The sequence below is a fragment of the Streptopelia decaocto genome (assembly GCF_964273445.1).
Source record: "Streptopelia decaocto genome assembly, chromosome: 8".
NCBI classification, from domain to species: Eukaryota; Metazoa; Chordata; class Aves; order Columbiformes; family Columbidae; genus Streptopelia; species Streptopelia decaocto.
Genome location: NC_138662.1, coordinates 14137006 through 14157290, shown reverse-complemented (window position 1 = coordinate 14157290; position 20285 = coordinate 14137006). Strand labels below are relative to the sequence as shown.

At 47.0% G+C, this 20285-nt stretch overlaps 1 protein-coding gene across 2 annotated transcripts in view; it reads right to left on the bottom strand.

The window, feature by feature from the left end:
- Positions 1 to 6922, bottom strand: part of LRIG1 (leucine rich repeats and immunoglobulin like domains 1) — a 93953-nt gene extending 87031 nt beyond the window's left edge. The window contains exon 1 of one of the 2 annotated variants that reach the window (XM_082060380.1): positions 6376 to 6922. In XM_082060380.1, the coding sequence (XP_081916506.1) occupies positions 6376 to 6551 (176 nt within the window). In that variant the 5' untranslated portion in view covers positions 6552 to 6922. Of the gene's footprint in view, positions 1 to 4993; positions 5125 to 6375 lie in introns of those variants that run through there. The other variant, XM_082060381.1, reaches the window with a different exon arrangement.
- Between the last annotated feature and the right edge of the window lie 13363 nt (positions 6923 to 20285).

Below are 20285 nucleotides of genomic sequence, written 5' to 3'. Positions count from 1 at the left end.
TGATGAACCTGGATTTTCTGCAGATGGCTCTTCCCAGCAGCATTAGCCTAAATTACTCTATTCATCCACATGATCCCATCCAGCCCCACCCTGCAAAACAAGGGAGTCACACTGGGCAATTAGGTTAGCAGCACAAAATGATTATGTTAAAAGCTGATGAGCTAAGATAACTCAATCCAAGGTGTCTCCCGGGGCAGCCAACAAGATCAATTAAAAGCCCTGCAGCCCTAATTGAGAGTTTCTGGGTGCGGTTGACATACAAGTCAGGGACAATACACAAGTTCTCATCACAGCTGGCTACTGAGGAATGAAAGCCATCATCCCATTTTGCAGCCACTAAAACTTCAAGACACAACTTTAATCCCTCTTCAAGAGATCAAAGCAACCAGAAACGAAAGGCAGGCACTGCTTGGGCATGGCCAGGGCCTCCCGGCACCCAGCAATTCCCACCTGCCAGCACAGATTTTCAAGAGCCCAGGTGTACACACAGTCAGGAAGATCAGCACCTGGGGGAGAACATCAGCATGAAGCCACTTTGAACCCTTCCAGCCCACATTGCTAAAGCTGCACACTGGGCAGCATCCTCCCGGTGCTGTAGGACTTCTCCGCACCAGGAGGGACTCGCGCCATCCCAGCAAAGTGCTTCTATGTCTGCCTAAATCCCCAGAGACAAGACTCCAGCATCAGCTTAACTTCAAGCAGGTAAGTGAAATCTCACCCATGTTCAAGAAAGCATTTAAGTACCTGAAGTGTTTTGTTGAAGTGTCTGGGATCCCAAACATATTAGTTTACCACCTCTAGCCTCTTGATGCCAGCAAGCAAAGGAGGAAGGCAATCGACCTCATATTTGCTCCTTCATCCCTTAAACTCCAAGTACGGACCCTGTAAGGCTCAGCCACCCACAAGCCTTGTGTCCAAAAACCTGTAGAGCAGTTTGCACAAGCAAATAAAAAAAAAAAATATTAAGCTGTATCTAACACATAATAATGGTTGATTTTCCCAGAGAACAATTGATGGTGTGTTCATTTTTTCAGCTGCCTACTGAGATGCTCGTTCCCCTGCCCTGGGAATTTTCCCTCTGCAGTTCCTCCTCCCCCAGCTCCCAGACCATCCATTCTCCCCTTTTCAAACAGCACCCATTGTAAGTGGCACTGAATATTAACACAGCCCATTGAGCACTTGCTCCTTTTGTATGGAACCCCTGCGTTTCAAATTGCAGTCACTGTAGAGAGGAAAAGCCTCTAAAGTGATTAAATGCCATGAAGTTTCTCAAAAGGAAAGAGGAATATGCAGAGGAGGCTGAGGGGGTCCTAGAGCCTTTCACTTAAAGCCAGGAGCTTCTGCGAGAACCAGAAAGGCTTCTTCTTGGGGATATTTCATCCCATTCAGGCTCCATTATGAAACATTACATGTACTTCTAATCCTAGTCTGATTGAGGTAATTTCTGCCCCAGATGTGGCTCAGTCACGGATTAAGATGATAAGATCTGATACCAGTTGCAAAGGGCTTGCTGTTAACTGCTGTTCTCCAGTAGGCACCAATAAATGCCACAGCATGCTGAGGGTGGGCAGCAAATCCACCAACATATGTTCACACAGGAAGGGTGGATTTACTTGCAAGCACATGCATTTATTTGTGTATAAGCAGCAGGCCCAGAGAGGCAGTGCTTTGTGAGGAGAAGTTTTGCTGTCACCCCACCAGGACGAAGGTCCAGAGCAGCAGCTGCAAGCCTGCAGGGTGCACAGCCATCCTGCAGCCCCTGGGCTGGAGACCTTCCCCGAGCAAGGCCACTGCTGAGGACGACGCTCCAAGAAGCACCAAAGCCAAGTGCATCATTGCCAGCTGAGTAGGATTTCTTTCACAAGCTCTAGCAGCTCCCAGCACTGTTGCACTTGAGTAGAAAAATCTCATCCCAGACCACCACCAGACCCAGAGAGCTGCTGGTTTTGCAGAATTTCTTTGGGTTTCCACTCTCTCTCCCCAGAAAGAAGGCTGAGAACCAGCCCCCTGCAGCAATCTGCATCCCCCTCTCCCAAGCGCTCCTTCCAAGCCCAGCGGCCCCCCAGGCAGCCAGCACACAGTGAGGGCTCCACAGCTGCACCGGGCCAGGCGCTGCGAGCCCAGGGTGACGATTACTTAATCTTTGTTCCATTATTTCAGCAGGACTGGAAGTAAGACATGCAGGGGAGGAACTGCCAGCAGCACTCCCCCATCCCAGCACCAACAGCAGAAGAGTCACCCCCATCGCCTTCTCTTCCAGCATCTGCAGAGGAGCAGAAGTTACTCCAGGGAGCACCCTGCACGCAGGCAGCGGCACAGCAAGTTTTCTGCAGTCTTACTCTGCTCTACCAAGCAAACAGAGAAGCTAGCCTAACATGTGAGAGCAGAGCTACAAGACCTAGCACATTAAAACTCCAGTTTAGTGAGAAATTTAAGTTTATGGGTAATTTTGAGCCCAAACATTTCATTTCATGGCCTTCAACAAAATCTTTGTGTGCATACACGAGCACAGCTGAAATCTGCTCGTGACTCCTAGTTCAAATGCACTTCCAGGCCCTAAAACCATTGGCAGGCACCCACAGGATTTTCTAAAACATCCAGACGCTTTGCCCAGCTCTTTCCAGACAGCAGCAGCACCGTGGAAACAGCCAACATCCATGCAGCTGGTGCCTTGGGGCATCTTATCCACACAGCCAAACCCAGAGCCCCCCTAGGAAACCAAAAGCAGCTTTGAGCCCAGAGCTGCTGGGCACTGCCAAGGACTCTGCCTTGTTCCCGGACACACCAGGCACACACCGACCCAGGGGCAGAAGGGTCTGTGCATGAATGCCCAGCATCCTAAAAACTTCACTTAGTCATTTGGGCCAAAAACGCAAAACATCTGTTTAAGAGAAAACTTTTCATTCCTCCAGACCACACCAGCAATGAATTAGCTACCCGGCTGCACTTCCACAGCCCCAAAGCCTTCTCACCATTAAGATCTGGACCCACAATACTACTGCTCTGTCACTAAAAAGGAAGAAAAAAAACCTCTCATACATGATGCCTAGAAATAATCTCTATCATTCCTCAAAGAATCAAACGCATGAAAACACAGAATGCAGAGGATGTGCCACGTCACCGGCACTGCTGGAGCCCTGCACCTGGCTTTTCTGGGCACACAGCATCTGGTACTTAAACTGGGCCCTAAAGTTTACGCCACAGATTACGCTCTAACATAAAAACAAGCTCTAGACTCAAACCTCAAAAAGACATGAACCATCTCCAGCAGCTGCAAAGTGAGATGCTGCAGAGGAGTCCTGCTCAGCAGATTTTGCTTTTCCGGGCATCCCCCGTGGACCGGGGCTGTTTCCCATCTGCAGAGCTCACAGGCAGCTAGGTGCTGCAGCTCCTGCGAGGACACTACAGGTCATGCCAGAGCACTGCAACGTGCCCTACACAGGGCTGCTCAGCCAGCAAGTCCTGCACACTTCTGTAGCTGTATCGAGCTGCCTGTTGCTTTTAAGAGAAAAAAAAACCCACATATGTGCCACGCCGCATTAACTGTGAGCAACTGCAGTGCACCAGCCCTTCTGCATATCAGTTATGTCTTCTGAAAGCTAGGGGGAAAAATTACAACTCCAAGCTCTACTGCCAACAGAGAAATAACAATAGTTTCAAAAGATCCCAGTGCTTTTCCTCAGTACTGATAGCCCTGTTGACAAAACACGCGGTATGATTAAGTCTGTTCAGAACCCTCCCCAGTGCACGGAGCCACATTTTCAACACCACAAACAAAAGCTTTATCTCCACCACACTGAAAACTGACTCCAAGCACAGCTTCAGTGTTGTGGAACTCATTAGGAAAAAAAGAGATAAACTGCTAAGGAGGGATTTTTCAAAAGCACTTTAAGGAACTTGCAGCACAGCCACCACCAGTCACTGAAAACAGGATTTATCTCACCTCCTGTTGGTGATCGAACATGCCTGAGCTTATCACCCAGGGAAGCAGCAGACACCTTCGGTGGGAGACGCAGCCCGCGCAGAGGTGATGGAGATGATGGATGCACAGCTCTGACATTGCCCCTCTCACCCCGATTTACGCCCAAGGGACCCGGGGCTGCGGCAAACCTCCATGTTCGCCTTCTGCTTCTTTAAAAGGGCATGTTAAAACAAAAAAAAAGCTACAGAGATAGTTGCATAGAAGTAACTTTTCGCCAGCATGTAGTGCTTTTATCGAGGACGTTAAACAACTAAAAAAATTAATGATTCTCTGCACCAGAAATTAGTGTTTATGATCCTATCAAGCATGAAAAATGTGGTTCAGCTTTGTGCCCCTAAACTGAAATAAGCATTTAAGTGATTTTTAGTGATTAGAAACAATATTACTTTAAAACTAAAATGTCCTAAACATCTGCTTTTTATTTAGTTATGAACAAGGAAAAAAAAAAAACCCACAACCTTAATTTTGCATTATCACATACGAAAGCCATCACAAATTTCCACTATAGATAATTATTTCATTACTTTATAGTTTAAAAAATTACAAACCGTATTCTGCCTAAGTGGTTAAAAGATCAACAGCCCACAGGTCTATAGCAGTAGATTTATACATGCTATTAGTTCGCCAATAAAATTTAAACTGAACTCAAAACACTCAAGAATCTATTCTATATGAAAAAACACACTCCTGGCTGTTAGCACGCCCCAAAAAACCCACAACAATAAATTTGTTCAGAATGGGCTATTAACTTATTTATCTGCATTAACAAAGATACACCGTTCTATTTTAAGGAGAGCATGGGAATGCTGGAATTATGCTGAGAAAACTAAAAACTTGCCCTGAAAGGTGCCCAAGGCAGACAGAAGGATCCTACAGAGCAACAGGTGAGCGGGATGAGTCAGGGTTTTAACAGAGGCCACGCGTTCCTCTCTGTATGACACCTGATAATTTCATGTAAAACACAGCATTTCTGCAGCCAAAAGTGAATAATACCAGGAGAACCTGACAAACCTCCAATAATTCTTCTTAATAAGGAGCTGGACGATCTCCAGCAACACTTCAGTGGCCGTTCTCTCCTGGCAGAGCTAACGAGTATCCATTACAACCAGGGGTTTTATAGATTCAATAATCTATAAATCTGTTCAAACAGCAGAAAAGCCCAGCAAGAGAAGTACTGAGGCACTTTTCCCTCTCTCTTTCTAGATCCTTGTTTCCCCAAGGTTACCCAACAGTTGAGGACACTTATTTTTACAAGTTTCTGAGCGCACACGCAGAAACTCTTAGTCCTCCCGCACTGTCGCTGTCAAATTAATTGAGTTGTCAAAGCCGAGCACACTTTCCCCTCCGAAACTTCTGTGCTTCAAGTGTCTGATGTTGTATTTCAGATCTTATCGGGTGGAAGCAGCAGCAGCGCTGGGCAGTTACACAACCCCAGCGGACCCACCGCGCTTTATGGGAAGTGACGATGGCACTGTCCCGCACTCGGGCATGAACTGAACACTTTAAAATATCTGTCTAAGGAAAAAAAAAAAGTCGCAGTGCCGTACTAACCACCAGGTGCTGGGCTATAAGCTCAGCTGCCATTCATGATATATGATACACTGCAGGTTAATAACTTTGATAGACAGACAAGAACTAAGGGAATCGCAGTCAGCCACGCACCTTTTACTGAAAATAACCACCTGTTTTTTCTCAAAACGCCTCAACAGCACCACAAGAGCCCACGGCTCTGTTTCGGCCCATGCTCGCTGCCTCACCGGCTTTCACACCTTAACAGCCAGCAGCTCGAAACGTCAAACGGGAGAGCACGGCCCCACAGCTGGGGTCCATATTTGGGGCGCCGGGCGCGATGATGGGCACAGCCCCGACGCGGAGCAGCAGGCCGGGCGCGGGAGGGATGTCCTAATAAGGATTCGGGAGCCCGGGCTGGCCGTTATCTCCAGCAGATCCCATCACTAGAGACAAAACCCCCTCCTGGCTCTTTTTACGCCCAAGACACCCATATGACGCGGGGAAGAGCCAGTCCAGCGAGGGACCGGGAGCCCCGGGACCAGCATCGCACCCGCCGCCTCCTCGCCGCCTCCTCATCGCCTCCATCCCCGCCTCAGGTGGGGGCCTAAGGACACACCGGATCACGAGAGAAGTTTCACACCGCGCAGCTCAGCGCCGACGAGGCGGCGGAGGCCAAATTGCTTAAAATAAATACACATGCATGAGTTTGGGCTCGGTTGATTTGTTTTGTTCGGGGTTTTCTAAGTCTCCCAGCACACCCAGCTGCCGGCGCGCTGCCCCCCGCGGCTCTGCGCTTCCCAAACACCCGCTTCGCCCCCAGCCCCTTGCTCCCCGGGTCGCGCCCCCTCCCCAGCGCGGCGCGGCCCCCGCCCGGTACTCACACGTGCCGCGGCCAGCGGGGCAGGTCCCGGGGCACGGCGGGCAGCGCCAGCCCGCCGCAGCTCAGCAGCTCCCCGCCGCAGGCGCAGCCGGCGGGGCAGTCGGCGGCGGCCGAGCCCAGCAGCCCCAGCAGCAGCAGCGCCGCCGCCCCGCCGCCCGCCCGTGGCGGCACCGCCATTTTGTATCCGGCACCGGAGAAGGTCCGAGGCGGGAGAAGGAGGCGGCAGGAACGGCCCCGGCGCGGAGCGCAGCGGTAACGCCGCGGGGCCCCGTAAGCGCTCAGCGCTGCTCCGCCGCCCGCAGCATCGCCTCGGCCGCCGGCGGCGCAGCCCCGCGGGGCAGTCACGGCACTGGCATCCACCCGCCGGCGGGCGGGCACCGGCGGACGGGTCGGGTCTGTGTCCCCGCCGCGGGAAGCGCCTTCTCCTCCTTCACGCCGCACGGCTCCGGCCTGGCGGCTGCTGGTGCTCCCCGTCCCCGGTGCGCTCCCGCGGGGCTCAGAACCGCCGCGCCGCTGCTCCGCCGGCCCAGCCCGGCCCCACCGCTCCCCGCCCGGCCCGAGCGCCGCTCGCCGCGGACCCACGTTGGCGACACCGCAACATGTAGCCGCACCGCCCCCCGCGCGCCCGCCCATTGGCTGGCGGGCGTCCTCCGGCGGGCCCGCGCCCGCCGCCATTGGCCAGCCGGCCCCCCGGCGAGGCGCCGCGGCGCCCCATTGATGCCGGTGGCCCGTCAATCAGAGGCGCCGAGGCCCGCCCCCCTTTCCCACTCCAGGTGTGAACGCGGGCGGCCACCGCCCCCCCGCGCTGCCCCTCTTAAAGGGGCCGCGACCGCTACCGCCCCCAAGCGCTCCGCCGCTTGAGGATCTCCCTCCCGTGGATGTGGATGATCTGCTGCAAGACCAGGGCCGGAGGACTCCTCCACAATACGATGTGCCCTTCCCCGGACGCCACAAAATGGGTGCAGGGCCACACTCCTAAAGGACACGCATGTCCCCACCATAAGCCAGTTGCTGGAGTGGATTAATTTTTCACTTGTGTCTCAGACTACACTTCAGCATCTGTTCCACTTCCCAAATTTACCTCCATTTTGGAAAGCCCAGCACACACCAGATTTAAGAGAGCACACTGTCCAAAACACATGACTCATTAGATAGCTGCAGCAAGATCATCACAGGCAAAATTAATCTTAGAGCATCAATACACTCCAAAGACAATTTAGAGGCTGCTCCTGAGCTTAGTGGAGAGCAGCCAACTGTATTGGGTCATGTTTGGATGTGGCCCATGCAGCATTTAGGGGAGGAAGGGCTCAGAGGACTCAGTGCACCCACAACAGGTGGGAATACAGTTTAACCCCAGCCTTGCACCAGGAGTTACATAGGGGAAAGAGAGTATAGGGAAGATACTGCCACCCAGTCCTGCTACCACTACCTTTGATTGGATTTCCATTTTTCTGCTGCAGATTATCCCTCAGTGCAGAGATCAAGTTGTATTTCCTTTTAGTAACAGGATGGGCCATTGCGCCACAGGATGCTTTAATCATACTGCTCATCTTCCACGAGTCATGTGTCTCTTATAAAACAGCATGCACAAGGGGAATTGCATTCAGGTTTGTTCAGAATGGTACCCAAGGTGTAAAAACATGCTGCCTCCTGAAAGGTGGCAAACATGGATTGGTGTCACCTAGAGGACAGAGCAGGTCACCTGAATCAGAAACCAGGTGCAATGTTGAATTTGCTCCAAGCCAAACAGAACAAGGCGAGTTTGGCCCACAGGTTCCCCAGAAGTCCATTTCAAAGCCTGAAGTGTACCTTCCTCATGCAGGATGCCGGGTATGGGCAGATCCCTGAGTCTCATGAGGAATGTGAAGTCACATCTGCTCTCCACATCCACATGTGGGAACCTGCAATGTGGAGAAGTGCCACATTGAAGCATGATCATCAACAGACAGAAGAGGAATGGCAATGATAGGCCAGCTTTTGGAGTGACAAAGAGTGGTGGTTTTTTAAGTCCGGGCTTCAGTATTCCTGCCCAAACTGGCCAAATACCTTGCAAGACCCTCCTCCTCTACTACAGCATCAGTGATCACAATGAAATGCAACTTTGATGATTTGAGGAAAGCTGTGAGCAGAGACACTTTTTGAAGCTATCACTCTGGATGAGGACTTTCTCTTCTCCTGCCTATTCCCCTTCTTTTCTTCGTCAATGGAGCAATTAAGTTCATCTGACATAAAGCACAGGCATCTTCTAGGTTACACAGCCAGCTGTCTGCCCCAGACAGCAATCAAGTCATCTGCTGGACCTGACAGCGCTGTGGGGAGGATGGCACAGCAGCCCCTGTACCTCCTGGATACTTCAGCTTCTGTGCTATGTGCACTGCTGAAAAGATATGCATACAAAAATGATACCAAAGAGCACTCAGAAAATGGGGAAAGAAGCCTGGAAATCCTGAAGGGAGAAAGATTTAGCTTTGGAAGGTGACATGATATGAAATGTAGAAACTGGGTTTATTGGTGGGGCAAGATCTTGCTCCAGGATGAAGAGTTTGTGATTTCAGCATCCCCACCCAAAAGCTCAACCTCACAGTGCAAGAAGCAGCATTAGCTATTACTGGCCTATTGTTTCCCCTCTTCTTCTCTATTTACTTTCAACAGTCCACCTGCACAACTGTTTGGCCTTGGGGACAGCTTTGAACATATCAGATTGCCGAGATAAACAATAAATAACTCAATCTCTGCAAAGGCTTCTCCCCACTCAGCGCTGGGATGACCAGGACTTTCAGGTATCCCATCCCACTGAGTCACGCCTTCCAGGGGACCAAACACCTGGTGCACCGAGGCTGGGCAATGCCCACTGGTGTCCATACCTGCAGCAGCATGGTTGGGACTGGTGGTGCCCGCCAGCCACACACAGCCTTGTGCTGGGTCCCTGACAACAAGCACATCTTTCAGCACAGACACTGCAAAATACTTTCCTATATCTTCCTCGAAAGACTTAATTTGCATTATTTATACACAGGGGCTTTCACTAGGTAAAACTTGGGGCTTGACCTTTGTTATGCCAAGAGGGTGGAAAAAAAACAGATTTAAAAAAAAAAAAATCACATTGTTGTAGCTTAGGGTCTTATTTCAGCCTTCAAGGACTGGAGAAAATAGGAGAATGGATTATGTTTAGTCCCCTAATTTATTTGAAAGCTGTTTGCAAATGAAAAGCAAGTGCTCCTGTCCCTGGGAGGGAACTTCAGACAGGAACAGTAGATGCCTTACAGAAAACAGCGCAGTCTTACACAGATATATAGCCAGTTAAAAACCATATCTTTAGTTCTTCAATGGGGGAAACCCAAAGTTTAAGGCACTTCTATGGGGCAGATTTCTCTTGCCTGGTAGATAAGACATCATGAAAATAATAAATGTTTGGTTCTATTTCAGCTGTTTCAAATTTGACGCCCAAACTTTTAAATCTATTTTAACAACTAATTTTAATATTTTTTAAATTATTCTTGCAACCCCTGATCTCATACCCTGCTGATTTAGCCTCACCCATTGAGTACAGGACTCCCACCTCACACCATGCATCTGCCACTGCAGTGCCCATGCCCAAAGCCCCTCTGCTGTTCCCCTGTCTCGTGACAAGGGGCTGTCCATGGGGTTTCCCATGGGGAGAGAGATCTGAAGGCTTTAGCAACCTTATTAAAAAAATATATCTAAAAGCAGCTCTCCTGAAAACAGGGCCAAATCACCTCACATTTGCACAAGATTGCCGTGCACTGAAAAAAATTCAGCAGAGGCAGTTGGTAGGAAATGATAGTTCTCACAGTCACTCTGTCCCTCCTTTGCTAGAGAGGAGCTTGTGTACAGCATGAAGGATGTTTCTTCCTTGAACCTCATTAAATCTAATTAAATAGCTTACAAAAGTATTTATGAAAACAAATTTTAAAATGGCAAAGGCATGCCAACAAGGAAGATATTTCTAATTCTGCCGGTGTCTTTTTGCGGATTTGGAGTCAGTTCAGAAGTACACACTTGGAAGGTAATTGCTGACAGCATGCAGAATCCATCAAGCTATAATTAACACTCTACTATTATTCTAATTGCCTCACTCAAGCTTCTGTGTTTTTTAATTGTAGAGCAATTTGCCAATAGAGAATTTAATTGCAATACATATTTTATACATTTTGGGACAAAGTACCATTATTTCCACTTCAGCAAAAATGTTCCTCAGTTTTTAATAGCTTGCTTTATTCTTTCCTAGGACTTCTCCCCCTCGCCCCGCTCCCTGATAAAGGAATTTGATTGCAACCTCTTGTGAAATTAGTTATGATATAACATACAGGAGTGCCTGGAGGCTTCAGTTTGGATCGTGACTCTATTAAGCTAGGAACTGTACATACATGTAGCAAGACACAGCCCTGAGGAGCTTGAAATCTAAACAGAGAATACAAACTGAGGTGAGAACAGAAGTATTATCCCTATTTTACAGCTGGGGAACCAGAGCCCCAGATGACTCACCTTAGGTGACCCCACACACCTGGGGTACAGCCAGGAACTCACACAAGCCCTGAACGCAGGGCACCCTTCATCTTTAACATGAACTTGGTTTCTGCTTCCTGCTAAATAATCTCTCTGTAACACGATTTGCAAGCTAAACCCTCTAGATAACTTCTAACCATCTAGGACCTACGGTTGCTTTTCATGAACGCGTCAGCTTTCAGAGTGAGACCCAGCATTGCAGAGGAGCCCTGGTGAGGGTGCAAAGTGCCCCTGCAGATGGGACACGTTGGATGGATGACTAAGTAATGCTGTCAGGCCTTGCGAGGCACTGCTCGACTTCTCCTGAGGCCAGGATGAAGGTCAGAGGCAGTGAAAATAGAAAAAGATGGACTTTAGCTCACATTGACCATCCTTGCATTTGACAATTTTCCTTCACTCCAGCCTGCTGCTTTTATCTGTAGGGCCACAAATCTCTCTGTAACAAAGTTTTTTTTCTTCTAATAATGCTCATGATGGCTTTCTACTCAAGACTGATGGTGCTGAGATTTGCAAAATGTCTGATACCCATGGCTATGACCCCTTATATTGTCACTCTGGTGCATTCAAGTGTCAATCAACATTAATATGATGGCAAGTGCTTAAAAAGGTTACAGAAGGTGTGTTGTGAGGGGACTGCACAAGATCACAATGATTATTCAGCACAACAACAGTCACATTTATACATAGCTAACAGTGGTCTCTGGTATTAGCATCTCATGGCGAGATATGTGGTTTGGCTCCTGGCATCCAGATTGTGAGGGACAGTTTCTCTCGTACAACCAGATCAACCAAAACATCAACATTCCAGAGGTCTATTAGTTGATCTGGTTACACCTGATCTGCAAGGACAATTTTATGGCATCTTGCCACCGAAATCTGGTCTCTGTCTCTCTTGAATCCCAACCTTGCTCCTCAGAGCTCTTTCTGTTGGAACAACCTGCGAGATGTATGATGTGATCCAGAAGTGCCTAGCAGCAATGACTAACAATAACATCCCACTGCTATAATGGGTGAAGCCAATTCAGCTTAGCGGGAGGCAGCATTTGACAGTGAGAACTAAAGGAAGAGATGATCAAACCAAGTTTCAGTACAGGGTCACTAGCAGTGCTGACATGAAAGTTTAGCTTGGGCTCAAACTCAAAGAGTTTGCCTTGCAATGACACAAACCTTTTTTTCCTCCTAAAATCAGAGAGTGGTGCTTGAACTCTGGTCATCCAGGAACATGAAGTCTTTGATCAAGACTGGATCATGCCTAGTTATTGTGAAAGTTCACTCAGGTAGCTGCTGTCATTTCGTTTTTCACAGGCAATGAGTTAAATTGCTTTCCCAGCCTGTAACTGGCACAGGCAGTTAGCAGAAGATCGTGCAAATAGCTAGATCCAATTAACTAAATCCACTTTCTGTCACAACATTGCCCCCTCTGATCCTTTTTTTGTTCCCCTCCTGATGGAGTTGTTTTAAAACATATGTATCTTTATCTCCTCTTTTTAAAAGCAGACTATCTGAAAAGAATGACAGCAATTTACTGTCGAAACAGAAGGGAGAGAGAACACAGACTGTTAGCATCAGAATATTGCATGCCATTTGGATCAGCAAAATGCATGACAAGAGAGAAGATTTGGCTGTAAACCTGTGGCACTCAAACCTGGAGCTTACACTCAATGGCTTAAAAGCATGTTTTTGTAGACAAGACCATGGACTAACTCCAAGAGCAGGAAGAAAGCTGGTAGACCTGAAGTATGAACACTGTCTGTCTGCTTGGATCATACATTTCAGCATGACATTACCCTCCCCAAATCGTGCTCAAGATCCAAAATTCATAAGTTTCCCCAAGCCCAGGGAGGGATTTGGCCTTGTAAGCTGGCAGGTATCGGGGTTTGCTCTTCAGATCTGAGCTTGAACTCAGATCTGTGCCGAGCCTCTGACAGCAAGAACAGAGCTGGAGATACAACTATTCCTAACAGTGACTAGCATGATTAGCATTTATGCTATGAAGAGCTCTATTAACTGGCATAATAACTATAATTATACGGTATAGCTTCATTTCGTTGCTTTCACCTCTAGGCTGAGATGGAAGCGTGAAGTTCTTGCAGCCCCAGAGGAATGTGTTAGATGAAATCATGCAAGTGGAGCTAAGAAGCTGGAACCCAGCTACAGCTGAAATAGGAGCCACCTGCCCCTGCTCAGAGAACAATAGAAAAAATTCAGAAATATTGGAGGAGTAGTTTAACTTCTCTTTCAGGTAGGGATGCATTAAAATGAGACAATTTCTTCTCCCTGGACAAACTTCCTCTAGAAAATGCAAGAGACTTCAGGTGCATCTGAAAAATAGTAAATGCTTGCTTTGTTTTACTGCAAACCCTTGCCTCAATCTAAGCAGGAAAATGAGCCACCAGCTTGCTTAACAAAAGTAACGGGCTCCAAAGTGTTTCCAGAGCAAGCTTGCGTTTCCTTGCTGACAGCTGTCATCTTCCCATGAATTTCACAGCAAACAAAGCTTACTCACAACCCCCCAAAACAGTGCACACCTTTCTGGGGGCTCAAAAGGTTGATAAGGAAAAACACAAATGGAGTGAGTGCAGGGTGCCCTCTCAAAAAGCTATCAAGCTGAACATTCTTTTAATAGCTGTCAAGACTATACTACAGATGAATGGCATCATCAGCAAGGGTGGTCTCCGCCTGGCAGTATTTTCAAGGCAAGTTCAGCTGAAAGTTGCACAAGTTACGGCTGTTCTCAAAGGTCCGGATCCCATATAGCAATTAAAGGGAGATGATTACAGAATGACCACAGCAGCCGGGCTTCGGAAGGATCCGGCAAGCAAATGCTGCCTTGCAGGTCAGAGCTAGTTTTTTCCAACTGTTGTACTTGATCTTTATCCACACTGGAAGTGGCGCAAGATACCTTGTGACAACTTTTATTGGTACTCAGTAACTGCCTCTGTGATTACCATGGGCTATTACTGCCAAACTGCCTCTTGTTACTTCATCTGACTGGAAGCTATTAGGATTTGTCCACTGCTTCAACATACTTTGATCCCTTGTTTAGAAAAGAAATCTGTTTCCTTGCTCTTGAGTGCCTCGTTCTTGGCTGGGGACTGAACTGCAGGCTGATATTTCTGTTTGGCCCTTGAAGCCAACTATTAACCACACTTCTTGTCCTGCTGGTACCACCCAGGAGTGCATCAATAGTGCAATACAAATGGCACAGTGTCATTATATGAGGAACAAAATATGTGGCAGGGCCCTGCTGTGGCTTAGAGGCTCTGAGAAGAATCTCTCAAAATATCTTAGACATCTGCCATGTGTAAAATCTCATGATTGTTCTTCAAATTCTTCTGTGGATACATCAGCTTCTCCACCACTCCTCTCCCTGTCTCCCTCTGCTAACGCATGTGCTTCTTACCAGCACTGTGTGACACAAGGCCTGTTTTCCTCCACAGTTACTCTATTTATTCAATACCTGAGGTCATTATCCTCTGGTTTGAGACATCTTAAATCACTTCCATAGTGCACAGTTGGGATGACATGAAGGATTATGACTTCATGTGGGAATAAAGAAGAGCAGATGAAGACTTAATAGACACAGATCCTGTTTTATGCCAATGCCATAACTAATTAGAAACAGTGGGGAAACAAGTAGAAGGGAACGATCTCAGACTTCTCTCAGAGTTTGCCATGGCATATGAATGGGCCTCTAGCATCATCATGCCAGCATTGCAGTAGTTGGACAACTTTGTCCACAGATGCAGTGGTGGATGTTTGGGATTTTCGTAAGCTCCGTGTGTCTCCAGTGACACCCATTTCTCACACGCCTTCTCCATCTCCCACAGGATGCAAGAGACTATAGGAAGTTGCAGGGATGCATAATGACTGTTTCCGTTATGTACCAGGAGGATTGCATTCCTTTTGCCTTTGAGATGACATTTCCATCAACTCAGAAGCAAGGCATACTGCAACGTGAGACCTCATGGAGAAGAAATGAGATTGAATCTGTTACCAACCTGTGATCTGGAGGCAGCACTGTTTAAAGAGGCACAAGATGCCTCGTGCCCCTTGCCACACAACTTTAAAAAAGAAAAAAAGCACCCCAGTATTATGTAATTTTTCTCTTGGATTAGAGGAAGCTACATACAGCTTTTAGTCGCACAACTGTTCCACTCCAGAGAGGACCTAAGCTGAACAAGGATTTCTTTTTGCATTTTAGCTTCCTTGCTGTTCTTCAGAGGGCTACATTACTTCCTTTCTATCCCACTTGGTCAGAGCCTTTTTGTTCTGGTTACGTTGGACAATAGTACCATCTGTCCTGCTTTAGAGGAGGCATAACCAAACACCTTGAAGATAAAGCCACATCAACCAGCTGTCTCTGCCTCCTCACCTAGTTGGGGCAACATCATCTACTCCCCAGGGCACTGAGAGTACATTCTTGTTGAGGATAGCTTAGAGAACAAGCAATGTCCTACAGAAACCCTAAACGAGAAGGTGGAAAGTAAATAGAAAAAATGCCACTCTTACCCCTTGCTTACATCACTCTCTTGGAAAGGTTTATGCAGTTACTGACTCCAGCTGGCAGCAGTGCTGTAAATAGCCACATCTCTGCACAGGTTCACTGGCATGGATGACCACAGGCTTGCTGAGAGGAGGAAGGGGAGCTGAGTTCATTTCCTTTTGCTCCATCAAGCACCACAAGACAATATACAAAACCTTAGTTGTGCAAACTCCTCCTTTCAACCAAGGCCGTCTGCATGCAGTAGAGCTGCAACCTGCTCTCCACAGCATTTATGGGGTGTACCGGTGTCTCTGTGCTGTGGCTCTCTGGCTGGGCCTTTCCAGATGGGCTACACCTGTGGGGAGAAAATCAGCTGCAAGTTATCAATTCCAATCTCATGTCCCAGGCATCAGGTTTGCTGTCCCAAGCTTTTAGCTTTCAAGAGGTCCTTGAAAGAGAAACAGTAGGCATGATGATATTGCTGGCTGTTTTGCCAGAAATACCAGAGCTGTGCTTCAGATGATTCCTTCTTCCTGGTCCTAGGACTTGTCCTTGTTTTGGGCAGAAGGGAATGCCTCTGGGGTGTGCTGGCTGCTTCTGAGTGCACAGTGGAACCTTGTGACACTTGGAATATCTATGATGATCTCAAGCTACGGCATGAGGGGTAAGTGAAAGAGGCTTGCTTCTCTCACAAAATGATATTTTATCATGTGCTATCTTGTTTTGTTTACCTCCAGTAGTAACTAGTAATGGCTGGGTGACTCTAGCTGAACTATTACATTGTTAGAACTGGTGCCTCTGTGCAAGCTGTTTCCTTGGGAATTCAGATACCTTCTCTGCTTCTGAACAGAGTCTGGTCCTGGATGTGTTCAGGAGGGGGTGCTGGTTCCAACGCCCAAGGCATTTTTAGATGGTTTCTGTAAGGACTGATGGTTTCCCTTGGTTCTTTGGCTAATAACTTTGAGACTGGTGCAGTAGTTCTCCCAAATGTCTTCCTTTAGCAGCTGGATAGAAGGCAAATAGGCAGAAGGCAATATAGACAGGAGGTCTGTACGTGCCACCATGCATATAGGTAATACAAAGCTTAGACTGGCTTGTCTCTGAGATACCCAGATTGCATAGGCTTGGAAAGCTTCCTTACATATGGCAACCTGCAGGTGATTAGAATCCTCTAATAGATCATCCATAATTTAATAAAAGTTAGCTTGCTGTATTAATGTAAAGCAACACGTTGGAAAAAGTCATTAATCATAGCAAGTCTTGATGGCTGCTGAGTCCGCACCTGCGAAGCCAGAGCCTTGGGAAATAGTATTTTGAGCAATCTGCATGGCTCTGACAGAATGCCTGTAAGTTTTTCCCATTACATCATTACTGGGGCCAACACAAAGGCTATCTGGGTTGCTCAAGGAAGTGTATTGTGGAAAACAATTCTACTTTGATGACTGATCCAGGCATTTATTTAGGCAAAGCAGAAGCAGTTGCATTGGCTCATTTGATCTGTGCTGTTAATAGGAGACAGCTCGGTGCATGCTTTTGTTACTTGCTCTTGCTTGCATAAGTTCTTGAGGTTGTTGGGTTTTTTTTTGAACAAAACTATCTATCATTTCACATGGTGATCATGCCAGTGTCACAATCTTAAATATCAGTCAAATTTTTGAGATGGGAATTTTTCCAAAATCTGGCTTAGAAGAATTTGCCTTGGTTTAAGACAGTCACTCAATAGAATACCAAATAACTAAAAAGGTATGGAGTGCAATGTGTGTAGGTATGGGGTAAAAATAAAACAGTGACTTGATTTCTAGTTGCATGTGTTGTTTTTGTACCAGGAAAACGTCAGCCCTCTATTTTGCAGCAAGGATGTAAAAGTTACTGGTTCCCTGAAAGAGAAGGAAATCTGTTACACAAATCAGACCAGTCTCTGGGACTGTAGTTGGGGCAGCTTGTAAACCATTTACTTTTTTAACAATCATGCTCTGTTAACATTTCTCGTATGTTAGTGCCTGTTATTAAAGGCTTGATAAATTCTTTGAATGAAAGTCTTGCAGAAATGGCCAATTCACCTCTTCAGTATCAGACTTTCAAACTTTGTGTGCTCCTTATCTAGATATTAATTAAAGATAAACTGACTTTCTGAAAAAATGAGTAGGGCTTTCAACAATGTGATATCTGAAAATAAAAGGTGAAACTTCGTGAGGGAGCTGACAAAGGGGGGTTATGTTCTTCTCAGGTCTATGTAACGTGATAAAACACAGTGTTGCTACAGAATTTTTCTGTGTCATAGTTGTATCCTGTTCTAGATCTTTTCTGAGGGTTAATATTTGTGACCCCCAAAGCCGTGGGAGAGGAATAGGTTTTCAGCTGTGCCTTGCTGGTCAGAAAGGCCACAGTAACTAGCAGGGCTGTTCAGAATTGTAAGAACTTACTGACAAGGGGAAATCTGCTCCACCCTCTGCTAAGGTAAAGCCACTGGTGATAAATCGTTTCTCCTAAGCTGATCTTTGAAAGACTCAGCAAAACTTGGCTGTAAGCTTTTTTTTTTTTGCATAAAAAGTAGTAAACTGGATGTCCAACTCCACACTCACCAGCACCCCCGAGCAGCTTCGATGGGAGCTGGCTCTGTTACTTCTCCTCCCACAACAGGGGGAACAAGCAGTGGGCACTGGGACCAGTGCTGAAGTCTTTCATGGGGTTTTAAAAAACCAGGAGGGCAGATCATCTGTACACCTTCCCAGGGCATTGCTCCAGCTGTGACAGCTGACATGGTCTTTTGCACTCCTCTCCTCCTAAAACATTGCAAACTGTAGTGGGAAAGAACATAAAAACTGGTGTCCGGACAGCTGGAACTCGTGCCTTGCCAGATAATGGAGTGTGCAGATTTGCACTGCTGTGTATTTGATCCAAACTGGCTGTCTAGCTTGCAAGGATGCTGAAGGAGCCCATGGGGAGAGTCCCCCCCGTGGCATCCTTCAGTAGAACAATCTTTCCCATTCTCTGTCCTTAGCTGCTAGATCTTTTGTCTGCTTGTCATCTCCAGTTTTGGCTAAGAATGTCTCATCACCATCTCATCCGAGTTCTTGGAATTAATTTTCTACAAACGTTATAGGGTGTGTCTTTTTTTTTTTTTTTTCCCCAAAAAGGGTTTATTGACTAGCTTTAAAGTGACAGCAAAGCCTGCTTCAGTATGAAGCTGGAGGAAGGCAGAGCTGCTTGCTTGCCCACATATCACCTGCACGCACCCGACCCTGCAGCTACTGATTCCTTCTTGTACAGGCAGCTCAGCACAGGCAGCTGAGAGTGACAATAGCATTTGGATACCATCCCATTTCCTCCCTCCTTAGACCTGAGTGTTGTCTTCCAGGTGTTACAGACATTTTTGAAGTCAAAACACTTGCCAATTCCAATTAAACTTGTGGTTTGCAGACAAATTTGGAGCTGGCTAGAGAGGAAACTGGTGGGAGAACTTCTTGGTCTGTGTACTGGGCTCCAGGACAGCTTGATTTCCGTAGGTTTTGTGCAGATAGCCAGCCGGGCAGAGAAGAGACCATCTGTGCTCTGTCTTAGCTAAAAGAAAGCATAAATGCATATCTGTATTGTCTGCAGTGAAGGGTCTCACAAGGGCAGGGACGTCGTTTGGTTAGGTAGGATGAGCTCCTGTTAGAGATTGAAAAATTGAACAACTCTGATTGCATTTGTCCAGCTCGTCGTTGTAAAGCACGGTTGAAATGTCACCTCTCTGCATGTCCTGCCTGCAGGGACACCAGCAGCCAGCTGTGATGGGCTGGAATTGGGCTTTGTATGAGCACAGTCTGCTCAAATTCTGGGGCACCTCTATGTTCTTCTTCCTTCATCCTCATTTTCAGCTATTTCAGTCACCCGCGCTGCTCTCCCCCTGATCCAGCCCTGTACTTTTATCTTATTCTCTGTAGGACCTGGACAGACAAGGGTGCATTTACTCCCACCTCTTTGCAACTTATTTCTGGACATTTGAGGTCTCCTTTCATGCCAAGCATTTCATCAAGCTAAGAGGTAGCTCGCAGCCATTTGTAATGTATTTCTTTAAAATGGAGTGGGAAATAGTTTTCCTAAACTGGACCTTTTGAACAATGTAATTCTTGGATTGCATAGTGACCAAGTTCAAAGGGGGAGTTTATTTTGAACTTTTCTCTACTTGCAGCTTTGGAAACTGATGCATTTTGAACAGCAACATTTAAAAAAACAAAACAAACCCACAACTCTTCAGTTTTGGCACTTGCCCGAAATGGGACACTTCACCTGGATTTAGAAAATGGATCAAAATGGCTTCAAAACTAAACAGTTCCTGAAAAAAAAGGAAAAAGTTTGTTTTGAGTTTTGTTTTTAAAGGTGGGAAAATACTGTATAGTGAGGAAACTGCTCATCAGTTTTAGCATTTGATACTATTGGAAAGGTCTTTTACAGCTTAAAAGAGATATTGCCTTTTTTTTTTTTTTTTAATCCGCTCTGCCAGCCAAAATGGAATCTGAGAGCAAAGCGAGACACAAAACCAGGAGGAAATAGAACTTATTAGATTGGGGTGACTTTTTCAGTGCCTCTCACTCTCCTGTTCTGGTGATCTTTCCAACCTGGCTGGCCGCATTGCAAGTGCATTTGCAGATAACGTGTCCCTGGTGTTGCAATGATGTTTCTCCCCAGCATCCTGACAGTTCAGCTCTGGGGGATTTCCAGCCCTCTTGCTGATATTACTTGCTGTTCTCTGCCTGAAAGCACTACAACCATCTCCCAAAATGCCTGCGTGCCCTTGCCATGGCCTTGTTCCATACCCTTTTAGGTTTTGTTTGCTGTGCCCTGTCTCCCAGGCATCACTTCCATTTACTGCCCCACCTGCACCCATAGAAGCTCCACACTGGGGTATCTGAAAG